This window comes from Protobothrops mucrosquamatus, unplaced genomic scaffold (assembly GCF_001527695.2).
Source record: "Protobothrops mucrosquamatus isolate PMUCROS unplaced genomic scaffold, P.Mucros_1.0 scaffold243, whole genome shotgun sequence".
Classification (NCBI taxonomy): domain Eukaryota; kingdom Metazoa; phylum Chordata; class Lepidosauria; order Squamata; family Viperidae; genus Protobothrops; species Protobothrops mucrosquamatus.
In genome coordinates this window covers 651,290-670,263 of record NW_015386593.1, presented here as the reverse complement: position 1 = coordinate 670,263, position 18,974 = coordinate 651,290, and the positions used below count along the sequence as shown (strand labels likewise).

The following is an 18,974-nucleotide window of genomic DNA, read 5'->3' as shown; positions in this document are numbered from 1 at the left end:
CTGCAAACTCCTTGCATACGTCTGCAAGGGTCTCTGTTTGCAATTTATGTAGCCCTGTTACTTGAATTCCCAAGGCCTCAAACCAATCGAGTCCAATGAGACTCGTTCGCTCACCCCCCACAACCAACACATCTAGAGGGCCTGCAAAATTCTTGTACTGTACCTTAAGGGTGGCCTCCCCCTTAACGCACACTTGAGAATTTTGGAAATCCGTAAGGATTACATTAGAGGGCCTTAACAAAACTCGCTGACCACTGCTGCTGCAGATTTTGTGAAATGTGTTGAGGGAAATTATGGATAGGGCAGACCCCGTGTCAAGTTCCATCGACAATGGAACTCCCTGCAATTTCACTTTAAGAGATAGTTTCTTTTTAAGGGATTTGTGTGTGCCTATTCTTAATATGTTCCGGCGTGTTGCACAGAACCCCACCCTGTTTTGACTGGGCACCCTGGTACCTTTCAGATTCAATTCTTCCTTTGGTTGTACCTTCTGTCGACCCAGGCAGACTGCAGCGATGTGGCCTTTCTTTCCGCACGCTCAGCAAATGGTGGAACGGAACTGACATTCCACTTGCTTGTGGCGTCCACCGCATCCGAGGCAACGAAGCTCAGCTGGGCCCTTGTCCTGACGATCTTTGGACCTCCTCCCAGCTGCTTGGTAAAGCTTGTCCACCTCTTCTTCAGGATCTTCTTCCGAATCCTCTCGCACATCTTCCTTGTGGATAGTGGCGGTCTCTTGAGCGCTTCGCTTAGGCCGCATGTTCTTGACCGCCCCACCTGCAGCTTCTTCTGCTGAAACCTCTCGCAGAGCATCTTGGAAAGAGACGTCTTCCCTGACGAACAGCCTCTGCTGTAAGTCTGTATTCCTCAGTCCACACACAAAACGATCACGCAGTCTTTCCTCTAAGTCCTTGAAATCACACGGTTTAGCTGCTCTTCTCAAGGCCGCAACGAATTCTTTTGCTGATTCCCCAGCTCGCTGATCTCTCTGTTGAAATGTGTGCCACCAAGCCATGACAGATTGCTTGGGCTGGAAGTGTTGCTTTAAAATTTTCTTCAGATCGGAGCATGACACCGTTTCCAGCAAGTCCGGGGCGATTAGGCTCTCGGCGATCTCAAAGGCGTCTTGCCCACAAACACACAACAACGTGGCAGCCTTTAAGCCTTCCTCCCTTATCTGGTTTATGCGGAAGTACGTCTCGACTCTTGCAACATAAGATTCCCACCTCTCGGGGTGAGAGACGTCGAATTCCGCTAAACACCGAACTTTCGCCACGATCGAGGATCAGGGTCTTCTTCAGCCGCACGCACCCTCCAGCGATTTCGTACTGGCAGGATGCTGACTTCCGCGCCGTTTTCCTCTTCCGGACTTCTTTGGGTGAGTCTTCAAGCTTTCCTAGCTGTATAGACTGTATCCCACCTTCGTCACCAGTGTTAAGTCCGGAGAATAATGGCGCTTGAGACGAAGCATTTCTAACAAGTCTTTATTCTCTGCTTCCAATCTATGAACAACCCAAGCAGAGGCACGCAGGCCTCTATTTATACCTTCTGATCCCCGGGCAAATCCAACCAATCACAAGGCAGTCTTTTCCTGCCTTGCGCATGCGCGCAAGGCCGGTGCCACTCAGTCTGGTCCCGGGCAGCTTTTGCAAATGCCCGGGACTCTTGCAACGTCCCGAGCCTGCTTTTGCAGGCTCAGGACACAACAGGAATCGTGCATTAAGTGACAGTGAAGCTTGTATTATATGCTATATGAAAAAACATATGAAATCTATCATTCAGCTTTGCTGGATGATGCTTGATCCTAATATTATGGAATCCCAAATGTTTGCTGTCTTTTGGAAAAATTTTGCAGTTAATTAAACGTAAGTACTGTTAGGCTGCTTCCTCAATTCTCTATACATTAAATTTGGTAATTTTGACATAATGTGGCAAACCATAACATTTATTTTGTTCATGGTTTAGAATGATGTGTGAACTCAGCTATTACATCTTGTAAGTTCTGGTTTACTTACTGAAATACGTGTCAGCCCCACTAGGCAGACTCCACAGGATGTCTACAATTATTTTTATTGAGATTGCAAGTCTGGTTTTGTTCTATTTTCTTTCCTCTTCCTTGTAATTCAGTGAAGTGCCCCTGCCACTTCTGAACATTACGTGACTTTCTGGACATAAAAATATAGTAGTGCTTGTTGCCTTTACAATGGAGTCTGTGTATCTCCATTAAGGTCTTTATTTAACAAATGGTGATTAAGCCAGAATGTCCAGACCATTCAAGGACAGTTGTATAGGATACTAAATACCATTTAAGGCTAAGTCGGAATTTACTTCAAAATCATCAGTTTAGGACATCTATATGTTCTGCTTTTTTGTTCATAATTGGATTTTAATCTATGTGAAGATAATTAAAACCCCAAGTTTTAAATCCCTCTTTCTCCTTTAGATGCTTCCAGAGAAGATTTCATTCATTATTTTTAGTTAGCCTACTATTGCACCATTCCCAGAATACCAGTACAAAACGAAATACAAATACAATCTAAACAGTTTAGATTTTCTAGAATATGGAAGCTGACAGCAAACATGAGGCTATTGCTCCATCTTTATTTCTATTGCTGTAAACCTCCTTGAAGAATCACAGCTGTTTAAGGAAAGTTGATTTTCAAAAGCACATGTTATATAATAAAGTTTATGTAAGGTAAGGTAAACTCCTACTTTATAGGACTTTTACCATGGGATAATATAAGCATGTTTATAATTCAAAGCTACATTAATTTGCAGCTGTGGCCAATTATTGGAGTGAACTATTTTGACCTAAACCTGGGTCATCCTGTGTTGGAAGAAGTGTCATAGAATGGAATTTCTTTTACCTCTCAAGATTTTGATGACAATCTTTTAACTGCACTCAATAATATGCTCCATGGGTTGAAGAACAAATGTCCTAGACAATATCTTTTTAAGATGACCCAGTAGTACAGAGATTATAAACATGTTGTGCAGTCAAATTCTCAACCCAGGAAATGCGGGAAAGAAAAAGCTGCTGCTGCTGCTGCTGCTGCTGCTGCTGCTGCTGCTGCTGCTGCTTCTTCTTCTTCTTCTTCTTCTTCTTCTTCTTCTTCTTCTTCTTCTTCTTCTTCTTCTTCTTCTTCTTCTTCTTCTTCTTCTTCTTCTTCTTCTTCTTCTTCTTCTTCTTCTTCTTCTTCTCCTTCTCCTTCTCCTTCTCCTTCTCCTTCTCCTTCTCCTTCTCCTTCTCCTTCTCCTTCTCCTTCTCCTTCTCCTCCTCCTCCTCCTCCTCCTCCTCCTCCTCCTCCTCCTTTTCTTCTTTTTCTTTTTCTTTTTTTCTTTTTCTTCTTTTTCTTCATCAGAACTCTTGGGAAAGCAGACTTATGAATTATCCTAGTTCAGATTTGTTGAAAAGATTGATCCAAGGTATTTTGAAGCCTGGGCAAAAGCAAATTGCAAGTATTTAAGCCATCTGGGGGAGGGGAGAAGAGAAAGCACACACATACTTTAAAAAAGAGAATCTGATATTCCCCCTTAGAGAATGCTGAATGCAAGAAGGACCTCATTCCAGCTAGTGTTGATACACATATGGATCTGCTGGAAGTGAAAAATTCAAGGATCCAGGGTAAAATTCTACATCTTTAATAACTAATACAAAACAAAAACAAAAAATATAAATTGTGGAAAACTAGAAAAAAAAGATTAAAAAAGTAAAGAAGTAGTTTCCTCCTTCATCACAACAAGCACAAATAATTTTGGTAACTATCACCATCTCTTAAAATTAATATGGCAAACAGGAATTGTTAAAGCAAAATTTATGTATAAATAGCAATCAACATGGAAGAAAGCTTTCTTCTGTATCAAATCTAGTGACTGAGAATTAATTAATTCTTATTTTCCTTCCGACGGTAATGTTAACTAAAATTCTGTTAACTCTCCCTGCTAGTTTGTTCTGCCAGAACCCAAGTCTGTTGAACTCCATGACCTGCTGATAGTTTAGCTTTAATTGTTCTCAGTTACTAGATTTGATACAGAAGAAAGCTTTCTTCCGTGTTGATTGCTATTTATACATAAATTTTGCTTTAACAATTCCTGTTTGCCGTATTAATTTCAGCACAACATATAGACCAATTTACGCTGCTCCAATCTCTACTTAACTGTGGTTTACGTTTTTGTTAATTTTTTATTATGGCTGTATTATGTTCCAGATGGGAAATACATTATATTTATTTTTCATAGCATATACTGCATAAGAAGAGTTTATAAGAAGACAAAAATAAAAAATCTGATCTGTAAAAATTGAGATGAACACTGTAGGGCAGCAAAGTACTAGAAATTTCTCTATTCCTTTGCTGCCATCTGATGTTTCTTCTTAGAATTTTTGTTGTTATTCTTGTAAGTTTTTTCTCTTCATTTTCTTAAAATTATAAGAAACTATTAATGTTAAAATCTGAATTTCAGTGGCACAAATACTAAAGGCACAGCCAGGTATAGGTCAGAGCTGAATCTTGACCCATCTTCTGAAAATCTGGGCTAAACTGTTCCTTAAGCCCCTGCACATTCCCTTCCCTTCCCTGTGTCCTTGAGGGCACAGGGTTGTGCTATGCTCACTTTTTTAATCTTCACTGGTTAGTTTTTTAAGAATCCGCCCCCCCCTTCTCTGCTTTTAACTGCTATCCTATGTAATGTCAGCAGAAGGATGGAAAGAGGATAGCGCTATCCAGTCCCAGCTCTCTTTTGCAGAGAATGAGAGCCGAGAAAATAAATAATTATTTCAGCTTCATTTCCAAATAAGGTATTTAATCTTTTTGCCGAACTGTGTCAGAACAAGCTTTGTGTAGTCTATAAAATGACAGCACATTGATCAGGAAAGGCAGACGGGGAAAAAACCAAAACAAAACCCCAAAAGGTTTCTGGTTGTGGGTGAGAGATGGTTTCATCACCCTGTTAACCATTGTGGGGGATAAAAGAGAAAACCCTTTTTCCAAAATTGTGGTTTTCAACTGCTTTTATCACAGATCTTTAGGAAAGGAGGGTTGCTACATTTTCTTCTGCATAGCTGTTGACTGAGTAGCTGATGACAAGACGCTACATTTTAAGAGAAATCCATTCCAAATCTCTAAAAGCTGTCTTTGGTTTAAATCCCATTTGCATTCCTGCTTCTGGTAATAAATTCTAACAGGCTTTGTGGAAAAACATACTGAAATTTAAGAAAGCATTCCACATGAGTAATATTTATTGGATCTATTAACAATGCAAGAGCTTATCAGCACATGAAACAGAAGGCCTGTTTTAGAAATTATTGGCTCAGATTAACTTTTTAAGACCAAGTTTTTATATTTCATAGTGATTTCCCTCATTTCTTTCAAGGCAGTTTTCCCAGCATGCAGGAGTCAAAGACCATGAAGGTCCCTTCCAAGTCTGTTCTGTTCTGTTATAAAATGGGTGAAGTTGATTAATACTTCACAGATAGCAAAATTAATGTTAATGAAGATTTAGCAAAACCGTGTGAGATGCAAAATGCAACAAGACAGGGCATTCATTGTTTCTTTTGAACAGAGATATAAGATGGGATGAGAGTGTTGTGGGAATAAAAATTAAAAAATGATCCTTACAAGCTAAGTGCTCCTACAGTTGATGTGATGCTGACTTTGGAAGATCTTTAAAAAGAATTGAAATATTAATGGGAAAACTAAGATAATTTGTTGCATTTACAAGTTTCACGATTAAAACACCAAAGTCAAAGATGTTAAAAAATGTGAAGATACAAGATCAAATAGAATTGATGAGTAAAACAGATTTTAAGGTTGAGAAAAAGGTGAACTATATGTTATTTCAAAATAATTATATTAAGACAGAATGAAATTAAAACAGACATGTTAAGATGGGAGAAAGTTAATTGTCATTGTTGGGGAGAATTTCTGTGATTAATATTAATGTATTGCCCAGAATGTTATTTTTGTTTCAGATACATGTTTTGACAACTAATGTAACAAATAATTGCAAAAAGATATATATATAAATTTGTGTGGCACGGAGGCGGGGGGGGGAGGGGGGGAGAAATATAAGTTAAATATAAAATGTTGCAATCTATAAAAGAAAGAAGAGGATTAGGTGTATATTTTTGAAATTATACTTTGAAGTTTGTTGTTTAATGAAAGTGGATGTTTGCTAAGAAATAGAAGGCTTTTAGAGTTAGAAGGACATGACTTGAGATTTGGGTGGCATGGATATTTATGGTACAATAAAGATAAGGATAATGTTGATTTTAAAAATAATTTTGTTAGCTATGCAGTATTGATAATATGTAATGGGTACTAACCCAGATTGTACCCCCAAAAACCTTTTGTGGTTCTTAGCTCAAAAACATTTACTAGTAGGGAGATGATAATTAAGCACAAATGAATAACTTATCATAACATACAGGTAGTCTTCAAGGTATAACAGGTCATTTAATGACAGTTTGAAGTTACAAAGACCCTCCCTCCAAAATACAGCCCTATTTCAAAGTTAAAAATTCTCTAAAGTCCAGCCGGTCATTTGCCCTTATGACCAACTGCAGAGACACTTTGTGCTCAGGAGATGGGAGGAAGAGGAGGCGACCATGTCTCTGTAGCTGGGCCACGTGGGAGAAAGCAGCTTGATCCAGCCACCTTGCAGCCTAGTCTAATTCCCTCATCGCATGTTTTGAAATCTGACCTTACAGTAGTTCTGTATAAGCAGCCCTCTGCCTTCCCTGTAGGCTTATCTCTTTATTTTGAAATCTGCCAAGAGTGGAGAACAGAAACAATACAGAGGTAAGCCAGCAGGGAAGTGAGGAAAAAGGCCTACTATGTTGGCTGGATGGAAAAAGAAGCTTTCTCCCATGTAGTTCAACAAGAAAGGCCTGCTTTTCTTCCTCACACTCACCTCCTGAACTTTACAGGTCTTTGCAAGGTAAGTAAGCAATTGTGAAGAGTGGAGGAGGCTGAAATGTCTGTGGGACTCCAAATGCTGGGAAGTGTAGGATGGCATATCTCAGGGGATGGGAGGAGGTCTTGGAAGGCCCAAGGCAGGCATCCAGAAGCATCCTATGCACACTTAACTATCTGCACATTTGTTTAATGAATGCATTGGTAAGAGCAAGGATGGAGGGTCATTAATGTCTTGGTTCATTTAATGTTTATTTCAGCATTTGACAGTAATGGGCAAGTTCCATTACTGTTATAATTCAAGGATTATTAGAATTTTGTCTAAGAGAATGTAAAATAAAACCAAGAGATCTGATGGCAGAAGGTAACAGTTGGGAATGGTTTTCTTATGTATAGTTAGTAGAAAGATTTAAACAAAAGATTTTTTGCTTTTGAGTAATGTAAGACTGAGTTTGGAATAGAATGTATGTCAATTATGAACATGTTACTAAAATGTATAAATTTTACTGAAATTTGAAATAGAAGAACAAGTAAAAGAATGTGTAATAAACCGAACTAATTTTTTTTTATTACAATATACAAATGGAACAGTAGGACAATATTGGTTGAATGGGCTGAAATTTATATTATGTTATAATTTTAAAGACAATTTTTATAAAATGTTAGTATATGTCACCAAAGTAATTGACTAGAACAGGCATGTCAAACTCGCGATGTCACGTGACGTCGCGTGACGTATCGTGACTTTTCCCCATTGCCAGCAATGGGGTAGGCGCGGTTTCAGTATGAGGCATCCGGCCCACAGGCCAGCAGTTTGACACGCCTGGCGTAGAATGTACAATGGTGCTTCAAATTTATGTTGGAAATGTGAACAACTGTATGAACAACTCCAGCAACTATTGTGAACTCTTTCTCTGTATTTTTGTCTTTATTTTTTTATTCATTTCTTCTTTCTTTTTTTCCAAAATATTAGTTTTTGCTAATTTTCAACTTTCTTTATGATAATCTTATATTGTAATAAAATTGTAATAAAATAAAACAATAAAGTTATATGAAAAAGTAGTAGATAAAAATGTTGTCAAACAACAAATGTAAATAACTTATAAAAAGGGTAAAACAAGTCTGAGAAACTAAAAATGCCCGATGGGTTCCAACTAATTTCCCGGGTCCAGTACCTGGAAACACATCTAGGTCTTCAAGGCTTTTTGAAAGGCCTGTCTAATCTTGAATGGAGCAATGTATAGGCAGGTGCTGTGTCTGAAAAGCACACTGCACTTTCTGGATCCCTGAAGATGACAGTTTTTTAAATGACAGGATCCACAGTGTACTTATCTTGTTGGATCTGATGGGATGGATAGAAACAATCAGATAGGCAGCCCCAAATATAACCAAGTCTTTTGCAATGAAAGGCTTTACAGGTGATAACCAGCATCTTTAATTGTACCTAGGAGCAAACTGGGTGTCAGTGTAGTTCAAAAAGCAAAGGTGTAACATTGAGACACACCTGTAATGGCTTTCACTGCCATATTCTGGTGCTTCTGCATGATCTTCAAGGCACTTGGTATAGTTCACTTGGGAAATGATGAGACCATGAGTGACCATGAGTGGTGTCTAATGCTATTTTCTTTAGAATTAAATTAAACATCCTTTCCAAATTCTATTTGCCTTGGATGGAAAGTAGGAGAAATGATTGTGGCTTTAACATATTCTGGACTGGGGTCAATTTGGCACTATTAGTATCTGTTCCATCTGTCTGTGTAGCAACAGTTCATTTGATTGCTCTGATTTTGCTTATGTCTCATCATATATTAGTTTATATTACATTAACTGAAGCATCTGTACTGCAGATGGTTTAAACAATATATTAACCTTTGTACTCCAGCTCAATTACAGTTCAGATATTCTAAACAGTGCAGATTCTCAAAACAAGAATGTCAACATTTTAAAAGATCTTTTTGAGGCAGAAATGCACAAGAAAAACATCTATACTTCTGGCTTGCTAAATCTATAAACTTCAGACTGGCTACTGTTAAGATGTGACTGCCCCATTCTAAGCTTTAAATGAACTGAGAGTACATTTTTTCCTTTTAGTCTATAAGATTGTTATAAATAATTTTTTATAGAATTGCTTTGGATAGAGAGATGGGTGGCATATAAAATTAAACAAACAAATAAAATACCTTCAACTGCATTCAGATATGAACCCGTAAGAGTAACTTTGATTAAAGGCATTTTTCTTCCTTCCTGAACCAATACAAAGACAATATTATTTTTGTTATGTATTAAGCTAATTCACAAGGTCTGTTATAAAAAACGGTTAACTGATTGTTCTATTTGAATTATAGACTATCTGTCTGTATAACTTTAAGCCTTTGTTTTAGGCGGGAATGAGTACTTTAAAATCATTGGCCGCCATCTACTGGTGGTCCGTATAAATATGAATCAAGCAGCTGCTAGAGAACTGAATAAAGAGCTGTTATTTCAACTCCGTGTCTTCAGTGCCTCACTGTTCCCACTACACAACAGTGGCAACGAAAGTGGGATTATGCTGCTAGGAAGAAAGAGCTGAGTCACTAAGGGGTAAGACCAGGCATCAGCGCCCTGGTTGGAACCGCGTTCCCCCCTTCTGCCTGCCAGTATGCAAACGCTGGAGGTATCACCTTCCTAAGGGACCGTCCCTGGGAAACTCACAGAAGCCCTAGCAGCATAAGGCATTGGAGATGCAGTAACAGCCAGCCATGGCCAAAGTTGGCAAACTTTCCAAGTTCGATGTGATGCACCCTGAACAATGGAGTTCATACATCTCAAGAATAGAAAACTACTTCAGAGCGAACCAGGTCAGAGAAGATAATTTAAAAGCTGCAACCTTGTTGTGCGTGTGTGGCCAAGTCACCTTTGATATAGCGGAGAACCTAGTCACTCCTGCTACTTTGGAGTCAGTCACCTTCACTGACTTGAAACGAAGACTCAAGGAGCACTTCGAACCAAGACTGTCCATCGCATATAGACACGCGTTCGAGCAGGGAGAACAGCAGCCAGGTGAAATCGTTGCTGAATTCGTGGCTGCCTTACATCAAGCGTCCAGGCTCTGCGAATTTCCCGATCTAGAGGACCGGCTCAGGGATTGACTAATATGTGGCCTGAGAAGCAGAGACTTACAGCAGAGGCTGTTTGCTAAAGAGACCCTGACATTCCAGGATGCACTGAAAGAAGTGATGGCAGAAGAGGCCACAGGTGGAGCCGTCAAGGCTTTACGTCCCTCAAAGAATTTCCCCAGCCAGACGGCTGTGCATCACGAAGAGTCAGAGAACAGAAGACCCAGATGTAGACATTGAGATCGACCAGGTGCAGAAGATCCCAGAAAGAAGGCAGTGGCCACTTGACAAGGCAGCTTTCTTCCCAAGCTGTCAGGGCTGCGAAGGATGACACCAGCGCTCAGAATGCCAGTTTCATGCAGCTGTGTGCCAAGCATGTGACAAACAAGGCCACATCGCTGTCATCTGTAAAGGTCGCCAGAGGGAATCTCCACGCGAAGACTTCCCCAGGAGAGGTAATGGGGCCCCGGGGCAGAATAGAGTAGGATATTGCTCTGGAAGGAGAAGCATTCTCAGAACTGGAGCCCATTGCCCCCTAAAAGAAAAGCTTAGGCTAAAAGTCAAGCTACAAGGAGTTTCATGCTCCATGGAACTGGACACTGGATCAGCTGTCTCTATAATTTCCTATAAAACTTTTAATTTCATCTGCAGAAACGGCGGGAAACAAGTCAGACTCAAGCCATCAGATTTAGTTTTGACAGATTTTCAAAACTCCCGCATAGCGGTAAAAGGAGAAGCTACGATAAAAGTGACATTCAAAGAATTTGAGGGTCCCCTCAGTGTCATGGTGGTCGAAGGCCAGCACACAAGCCTGATTGGCTTAGACTGGTTTGATACCCTGGGCATCCATGTGACTGGCATCAACATAACCCAAACAGCGGATTTGGCAGCTGTCTGCCAGGAGTTTGCTGATGTTTTCAGCCCCAACTTAGGGAAGTACAAAGGAGCACCCATTGCTCTCCACCTTAATCCAACCGTAACCCCAATCAGAGTAAAGCCTTGTAGAGTGCCTTTTGCCCTAAAGCCCAAGATTGATGTAGAGTTAGATAAGCTCATTCAACAGGGAATCTTGCAACTTGTTGACAGCAGTGTGTGGGAAACCCCAATAGTCACTCCGGTCAAACCTAATGGAGAGGTGCACATCTGCGCTGATTATAAGTGCACTATTAATAAGGCACTGCAGCAGCATTCGTATCTGGTACCTGTAGTTAGCCACATTCTGGCATCCTTACAAGAAGGTCACTTATTTGCAAAGCTGGACCTGGCACAGGCATATCAGTAACTGCCTGTGGATGACGCCTCTGCTGAGGCTCAAACAATAGTTAGCCATAGAAGGGCATTCAGGGTTCATCGCCTGCAGTTTGGGGTCAGTGTAGCCCCAGGGTTCTTTCAGAGCATGATGGAACGTACGTTAAAAAACATTCCAGGTGTATGTCCTTATTTTGACGACGTTTTAATTGCTGGGGAGTCAGCAGAAATACTTGCAGAACATTTAAGGGCTGTTCTTCAGTGCTTCTGTGAAGCGGGGCTGAAGCTCAAAAGAGAGAAATGTCAAATAGGAGTGAACTCTACAGAGTTCCTCGGTTTCTGGATCGACGCTGCCAGAATACACCCAGCTGATTCAAAGCTCAAGGCTATTTTGCAGGCTCCCAGACCAAAGTCAAAGGGAGAGCTGCAGGCATTTCTGGGGTTACTTAACTTTTATCATGCCTTTCTCCCTCACAAGGTTGCATTAGCAGAACCTCTACACAGGCTCTTAGTTAAAAGGGCACCATGGCAGTGGACTAGCGCCCACGAAAACAGTTTCAAAGCAGTGAAATCATGCTGTCGTCAGACTTTGTGTTAACACACTTTAACGAAAAACTGCCTATCAGTATTGCATGTGATGCATCATACGGGATAGGACCAGTTTTGAGCCTTATAATGGCAAATGGGCAGCAAGCACCCATAGCTTTTTATTCAAGGACATTTTCCCCCCGCGGAAAGAAATTATGCTCAAATTGATGAGGCTTTAGCCATAGTTGCAGGAATAAAGAAATTCCACGATTTCCTTTATGGTCGCCCATTTACGGTCTTTACAGACCACAAGCTTCTTCTAGGTCTGTTTACTGCAGACAAGCAAACCCCTCAGATCCTGTCTCCAAGGATACTGAGGTGGTCAATCTTTATGGCAACCTACAATTACAGGCTAGTCCATAAGCCTGACAAGGAAATGCGTCACGCTGATGCTTTCAGCAGACTGCCCCTGCCTAATTTAGAACCAGATCCCGCACCTGCTGCATGCATCCTGTCAATTCAGGATTTGCCTGAATCTCCCCTTCATGCTGGGGACGTGGCTGCTGAGACAGCCACCGTCAAAACTCTCAGCCGAGTTTTGAACTGGGTACTGAGGGGGTGGCCAGGAACTAGTCCTGGGACAGAATTTCAGAGCTTTATTAGAAGACAAGATGAGCTGTCTGCATACAAAGGATGTATTCTATGGGGGAGTAGGGTTATAGTCCCACACACACTAAGGGAAAGAGTCTTAGAATCTCTGCATGAGGGACATCCTGGAATAGTCAGGATGAAGGCATTCATGAGAAGCTAGCTGTGGTGGCCAGGGTTGGATAAGGATATTGAAGCTCAAGTTAAAGGATACCAGGTTTGCCAACAGTCTAGACCTGAAATGCCTCAAGCCTCAGTACATCACTGGGAGACTACGCAAACTCCATGGCCTAGGATTCACATAGACTACACAGGACCCTTCCAAGGACAGGTATTCCTCATTGTAGTGGACAGTCACTCAAAGTGGTTTGAGATAGCATCTGTCCCCTCTATGACTACTGCCAGGACCATCCAGGAATTGCGCAGAATCTTTGCCACACATGGCTTACCTGATGTAATCATATCAGATAATGGGGCACAATATACTGCTGCAGAATTTCAGGCATTTCTAAGGTCTAATATGATTAGGCATGCCACCTCTGCCCCATTTCACCTGGCCTCTAATGGTCAAGCGGAAAGGATGGTCAGGATGACCAAAGAAGCACTTAAAAGAATAACAAAGGGCGATTGGCATCACAGGTTGGCAGACTTTCTGCTCTGCCAACACACAACTCCGTGCACTTCAATGGGTCGTAGCCCAGTGGAACTGAGATGGGGATGTTGGCTGACTATGAAGCAGGACCGTCTCCATCCAGACCGAGTTGCAACAGAGACAGCGCAGCCCAAGCCACCGAGGAATTTGTGAGTCGCTGACCAAGTTTGGGCAAGGAACTACGTTCAAGGGGCACTGTGGGTGGTAGCTGTGGTTTGTACAGTGTCAGGACCACTCTCTTTCGAAGTGGTCCTGGAAGACGGGCGCATTTTGCGCTGCCACATCGATCAGCTGTGTCAGAGGCAGGCTAACCAAACCCTCGCCGCCAACCAAGAAGAGAACCGAGGGCTGTCTGACAGCTGCAACGCGTCTGAGTCGCCGGAGTCCTGCGCGACTCAAGGAGACATGCTGGATGACCCAGTTGCAGACACTGATGGAATAGTGCCCGCAGATCAGAGTTTGCTGGAGGACTTATTTCCCAGACTGCTCTGCTCACTGACATGTGTAATGGTCTACCCAAACAGACCAGCCGAAAGGAAACCGGTCTATCCAGCCAGGAAAGACAAACAAGAGACTAGTCTACCCGACCTGAGCTGTCAAAAGGACTCTGGTCTACCCAGTCAGCCAAGAGTAGACCGGGAACCTCTGGCAGAGATGCAGCGATCGGAACGATCGTGGAAGCCGCCTACTTATCTGAAGGACTATGTACAATTTATGGATATGTATTGATCTAGAGGGAAAGGGTGTTATGTATTAAGCTAATTCACAAGGTCTGTTATAAAAAATGGTTAACTGATTGTTCTATTTGAATTATAGACAATGGTTAACTGATTGTTCTATTTGAATTATTGTCTGTCTGTATAACTTTAAGCCTTTGTTTTAGGCGGGAATGAGTACTTTAAAATCATTGGCCGCCGCCTAGTGGTGGTCCATATAAATATGAGTCAAGCAGCTGCTAGAGCTGCTTCTGTGAGAACTGAATAAAGAGCTGTTATTTCAACTCCGTGTCTTCAATGTCTCACTGTTCCCACTACACAACAATTTTTCTGGTGATTATTAACTCTAATATAGTTGTCAAAGAAAATTAAATGTGTGGACCTGAAACATTATGGATTCCTCAGTTTGTAGAAATGTTATATTGAATTCTTTATTCAAGTACATTGGGGTAGCCACTTCTTTGCAGCTGGGGGGATGGATTATTTTTTTTTGTTTCTAGGAGACATTGGAATTATGACTGAGTGAAATTGGAGTGAGTGGAGCATTTTCCAACTTGTTATTAAATAGGTTTGGATGAAATTTGGAATTTTAAAATCACTGGAATGAGAAAAATATACTAGTTTTATGATATAAGTTTTAAAGAGGTGAAATGTACTGGAATTCAATTTTGTGGGCACTGGTTTTAAGTACTTATAAGCCCACTGACTATAAGGACTAGACATAGTGATAGGTTAGCCTATATATCTCCTTTCCTTGTTTAATTTTTTTTTGCTTTTTTTTTGCAATTTGTTAGAACTGAGGATGTTTCTTAGAACTGATAGAAAAAGTCAAGATGAGGTCTACCACAGGGTGATTGAACTCCACATTTTTAAAAAATGTTCGTCAATCATGGCTGCCATCTTGACTGAATGAAGCCCTGATTGAAATGTTAACTGGAGAAAAATAAAGTATCAGAGGTTTCCTTGGGCAAGAAAAAAGAAGTGGCAAAAAAAATCAGAATGTAAGTCTAAGTGTATCTAATGGGTACCAACAATCTGCTTATACCTTTCAAAGTTAAAAAAATGTCACAATATCTCATTCCAGGTGCATAATCTCATTATCCTGTAATAATTCTTCACTTATGCAGAATAATTCTGCACTCGACTTATGATAACAATTGGGACCAGAATTTCCATTGCTAAGCAAGGCAGTTGTTAAGTCAGCCATGTCCAATTTTATGACGTTTTTTGTGCTGGTTATTAAGCAAATCACCATAGTTTTAAGTGAATCACATGGTTGCTAAGTAAATCTGTCTTACCCCATTGACTTTGCTTGTCGGAAGCCAGTTGGGAAGATTGTAAATAGCAATCACATGACTCCAGCATGAAAGATAGTCATGAGAACTGGTTGTAAGCTGCCTTTTTCAGTACTATAATAACTTTGAATGGTCACTAAATGAATGGTTGAAAGGCAAGGATTACCAGTAGAGATGTTGAGAGTTTGGAAAAAAATTCTCAGAGAAGAGCAACTAAGATGATCAAAGACCTGGAGACCAAAACATACGAAGAACAGCTATGGGACTTGGATTTGGCTAGTCTAAAGAAAAGAAGAAATAGAGGAGACATGATAGCAGTATTCCAGTATCTGAGGGGCTGCCACTAGGAAGAGAGGGCCAGGTTGTTCACTAAAACTCCACAGAGAAGAACGAAACAACGGTTGGAAACTGATCAAAGAGAGAAGCAACCTGGAATTAAGGAGAAACTTCCTGACAGTGAGGACAATCAACCAGTGGAACATCTTGCCTTCAGAAATTGTGGGCACTCTATCACTGGAGATTTTTAAGAAGAGGCTAGACTTTCACCTGTCTGAGACAGTATAGGTCAGTGGTGGCGAACCTATGGCACGGGTGCCAGAGGCGGCACTCAGAGCCCTCTCTGTCGGCACGCGTGCTGTCGCCCCAGTCCTAGGCCTTCAGCTGGGTTTTATAAAACCTTTTCATTTTAGGCCTTCGCCACCGTGTGCAAAAAAAAAAAAAGGTTCAATCAGTCAATTTCAACTTCTCACGGGAAAAAAAAAGATCTTGCAAAGTTGGAATTGATTGATTGAACTTTTTAGTCCCACCCAGTCTGCCGTTACCACTGCAGCCACGCCCACCCAATGGGCCACACCCACCTGGCACTCGACGATGCATAAGTGGGTTTTGGGTTGCAGTTTGGGCACTCAGTCTCTAAAAGGTTCGCCATCACTGGTATAGGTTCTCCTGCTTGAGCAGGGGACTGGACTAGAAGACTTCCAAGGTCCCTTCCAGCTTCTATTCTATTCTATTCTATTCTATTCTATTCTATTCTATTCTATTCTATTCTATTCTATTCTATTCTATATAATTTAAATATGCTGTTTTTAATCCAGAGTGATTCAAAGATTGATACTGCCTTATGATTTTTAGGAATCTCTATTCCATAGTGATGGTGGTTACAATGACAATAAATGCCTGTGTCATGGTTGAATCCATTAATTGGTAGAGCACAGTATTGAATAATGAAGGTCATAGTACAGTGATGGCGAACCTTTTAGAGACTGAGTGCCCAAACTGCAACCCAAAACCCACTTATTTATCGCCGGGTGCCAGGTGGGCATGGCCCACTGGGTGGGCGTGGCTGTGGTGGTCATGGCAGATTGGGTGGGTGTGGCCAAGGTAGGTATGATCACCTTGATGTTGCTCGTGGGGAGGGATGCCTGTGGGGGCCAGGCAGGGTTGGGGGAGATCCAGGGGGTCTCTGGCAGGTGGGACGGTGGGCAGGAGGCTCGTCCTGCGGGGTGAGGCGAGGCAAGGTGGCGGTGCCATTGTCAGAGGGCAAGGTGAGACGGGCTGGGGCGGCTGCTGCCTGACACCATCGGCCCCTGCACACAGAGGCCAGCGAGCGCATGGGTGCTGGGATGCATCTGGCCATGTGGGACCTCAGCGAGTTAGCAGGCGGCTGGTTGAAGAGGGACGGTTGCCATCTCCGGGGCATGGCACGCGTGCCCACAGAGAGGGCTCTGTGTGCCGCCTCTGGCACGTGTGCCATAGGTTCGCCATCACTGTCATAGTAAGTATAGGCAAATGGGGGAATTGGGAGAAATATTCAGCTATAGTCTGTTGTGATATTTTATAGATAATATGTTCATATTCCTGTTTGTATTTAGTTTTGTTCTGTTTCACAATGACTATTTTTATCTATCCTATCTTTATTTTTCTTTCTTTTTTAATCATTTTGTATAGTCTCAATATGCAGACAAAGTTTTTGAAGAGGTAAAGCATTTGACAACACTTTGTATCAATTAAATCTTGGAAAACAACTTTCCAAGTTTTTAGATTGTTGGGAATTCTGATAATTTTAAATAAAAATACTTGGAAGTCACCAGTTAACGTTAGCCGCTCTTGAATTTTGGATCAGACAGGCCTGGACTATGATTTACAGAGGTATTGATGACTTACATGCTTGGCGAAGGAAGAAACTATGGACATAGTTCTGTTGAAGGAAGCTGTGATGAGGCTTCTAAAAATTCATCATTGTCTACTTTAGTTTTTAGAACCTTTCCCAAGCCTGCACTAGTTATAAGCTGCATAATTTCTATACGTGTTCTTTCTGCAGCTGTTCCCTCTCTGGATGGGACAAGTAAGCTTTCTCTTGCCAAGAAGTTCTTCCTGAGAAGTGGATGTGCAGTCTCTCATTTGCTGGCTCTTGGTTTAAGTATGATCCTTTCAATTAAGCCATTCCAGAGCATTAGTATTTTTCCATGTAATATTTTTTATTCTGCGGTATCCCCCTGATAGTTACAAATTATCTACATAAATTCTTTGATCTTACATTCTTAAGCAAGCTTTTATAAATGCCAAGTTATTTTAAGTACTGCAAGATGAGTATGTTTTTCTTAATTTAAAACAACTTTGAGCAAGATAAAAATCACTAGATCTGCCCTGATCTGCTTCATCACATTTCCCTATGTAAAAAATTTTTGAACTCAGTCATTTACTCAGTTTGAAGTATATTATGTTCCATATACATTTGTAATTAAATTACAAATCTGAATCCTTTCCACTTTTGTTATTGTTGCCATTAATAAAAAGAGTTTTGACAAGAGTCTGTTTTTCATCAATAGTTAAGGTATGGATAGATCTTCTGTTAGTCATTTAAATGGAACTTTTCACCTGAAAAACACAATGTTGAAGAACAATGATCTCCAGGATAACTATAAAAACATCAGAGTAAAAAACCAGGGATTTGAAAGTCTGCTTTTAAAGCTGGCTGTTTTTGCGCTCTGCTCATCGAGCATGCCACCAGTCTACCCGCTCCGGTTGGTCGTATTCTCTCTAGCCGCACCGCTTCCGCCCATGTCCTTTTGAATTCCAGCACCTCCTCTCCTCCCATCATCATTTACTCTGATGACGTCAGCAGGCGACTGACAAAAGCTTAGCTAATAAACTGTTGTTTTTATATCCTGGAGATCATTGTTCTTCAACTGTTAATATGGATATACCCGGGATTCGTATTTTTAAAGTATATATATATATATATATGTGTGTGTGTGTGTGTGTGTGTGTGTGTGTGTGTATTACTGCATGTGGGAACCTGAGGGCTGAAGAAGATTTAGGTTTATGTGATCACTGAATATGCATGTCCATAGTTCTCATCCCAATAAACTGAAAATGAAGAAATGATGGGGATAATGGAGTGGGAGTGAGGATGGAACAAGGACACTCTTAATAAGTGATAGTCCTGTGATTGTCCTGTGATTGACTCACATTTTTCAATTAATATCTGGAAGAGATAAAAGGTAGACAAGTTACCTTTTCCTATTTATTCATGTGAGCTGTAAGATAACAAACTTTCTGCTGTAATCCCAATTACATAATTATTTCCCTGTTTTGTGTTAAAGAAAAAAGAAAAAGTTTCTCCCTGCCAGTCGTATCCAACTCTAGACAGTGATGCTCATCTTCTGTTTACAGAGGAAGAGCCAGCATTGTCCGAAGATGCCTCGGAGTCATATGGCTGGCATGACTATATGCCAAAGTTGCATGGAACACTGTTTCTTTCCTACTAAAGTGATACTTATTTATCTACTTGCATTTACATGCTTTCAAACTACTTAGGTGGGCAGAAACTGGGGCAAGTAATGGAAGTTCACTCCATCACATGATACTTGGTCTAGAAC

General features: G+C 41.1%; 1 protein-coding gene across 1 annotated transcript in view; it reads left to right on the top strand.

The window, feature by feature from the left end:
- The first annotated feature begins 10,126 nt into the window (after window positions 1–10,126).
- The window catches only part of LOC107286071 (collagen alpha-6(VI) chain-like), an 80,086-nt gene continuing 71,238 nt past the window's right edge, over window positions 10,127–18,974 (top strand). The window contains exons 1-2 of the mRNA XM_015814366.1: window positions 10,127–10,212; window positions 10,658–11,141. Of these exons, the coding sequence (XP_015669852.1) occupies window positions 10,127–10,212; window positions 10,658–11,141 (570 nt within the window). The remainder of the gene's footprint in view (window positions 10,213–10,657; window positions 11,142–18,974) is intronic.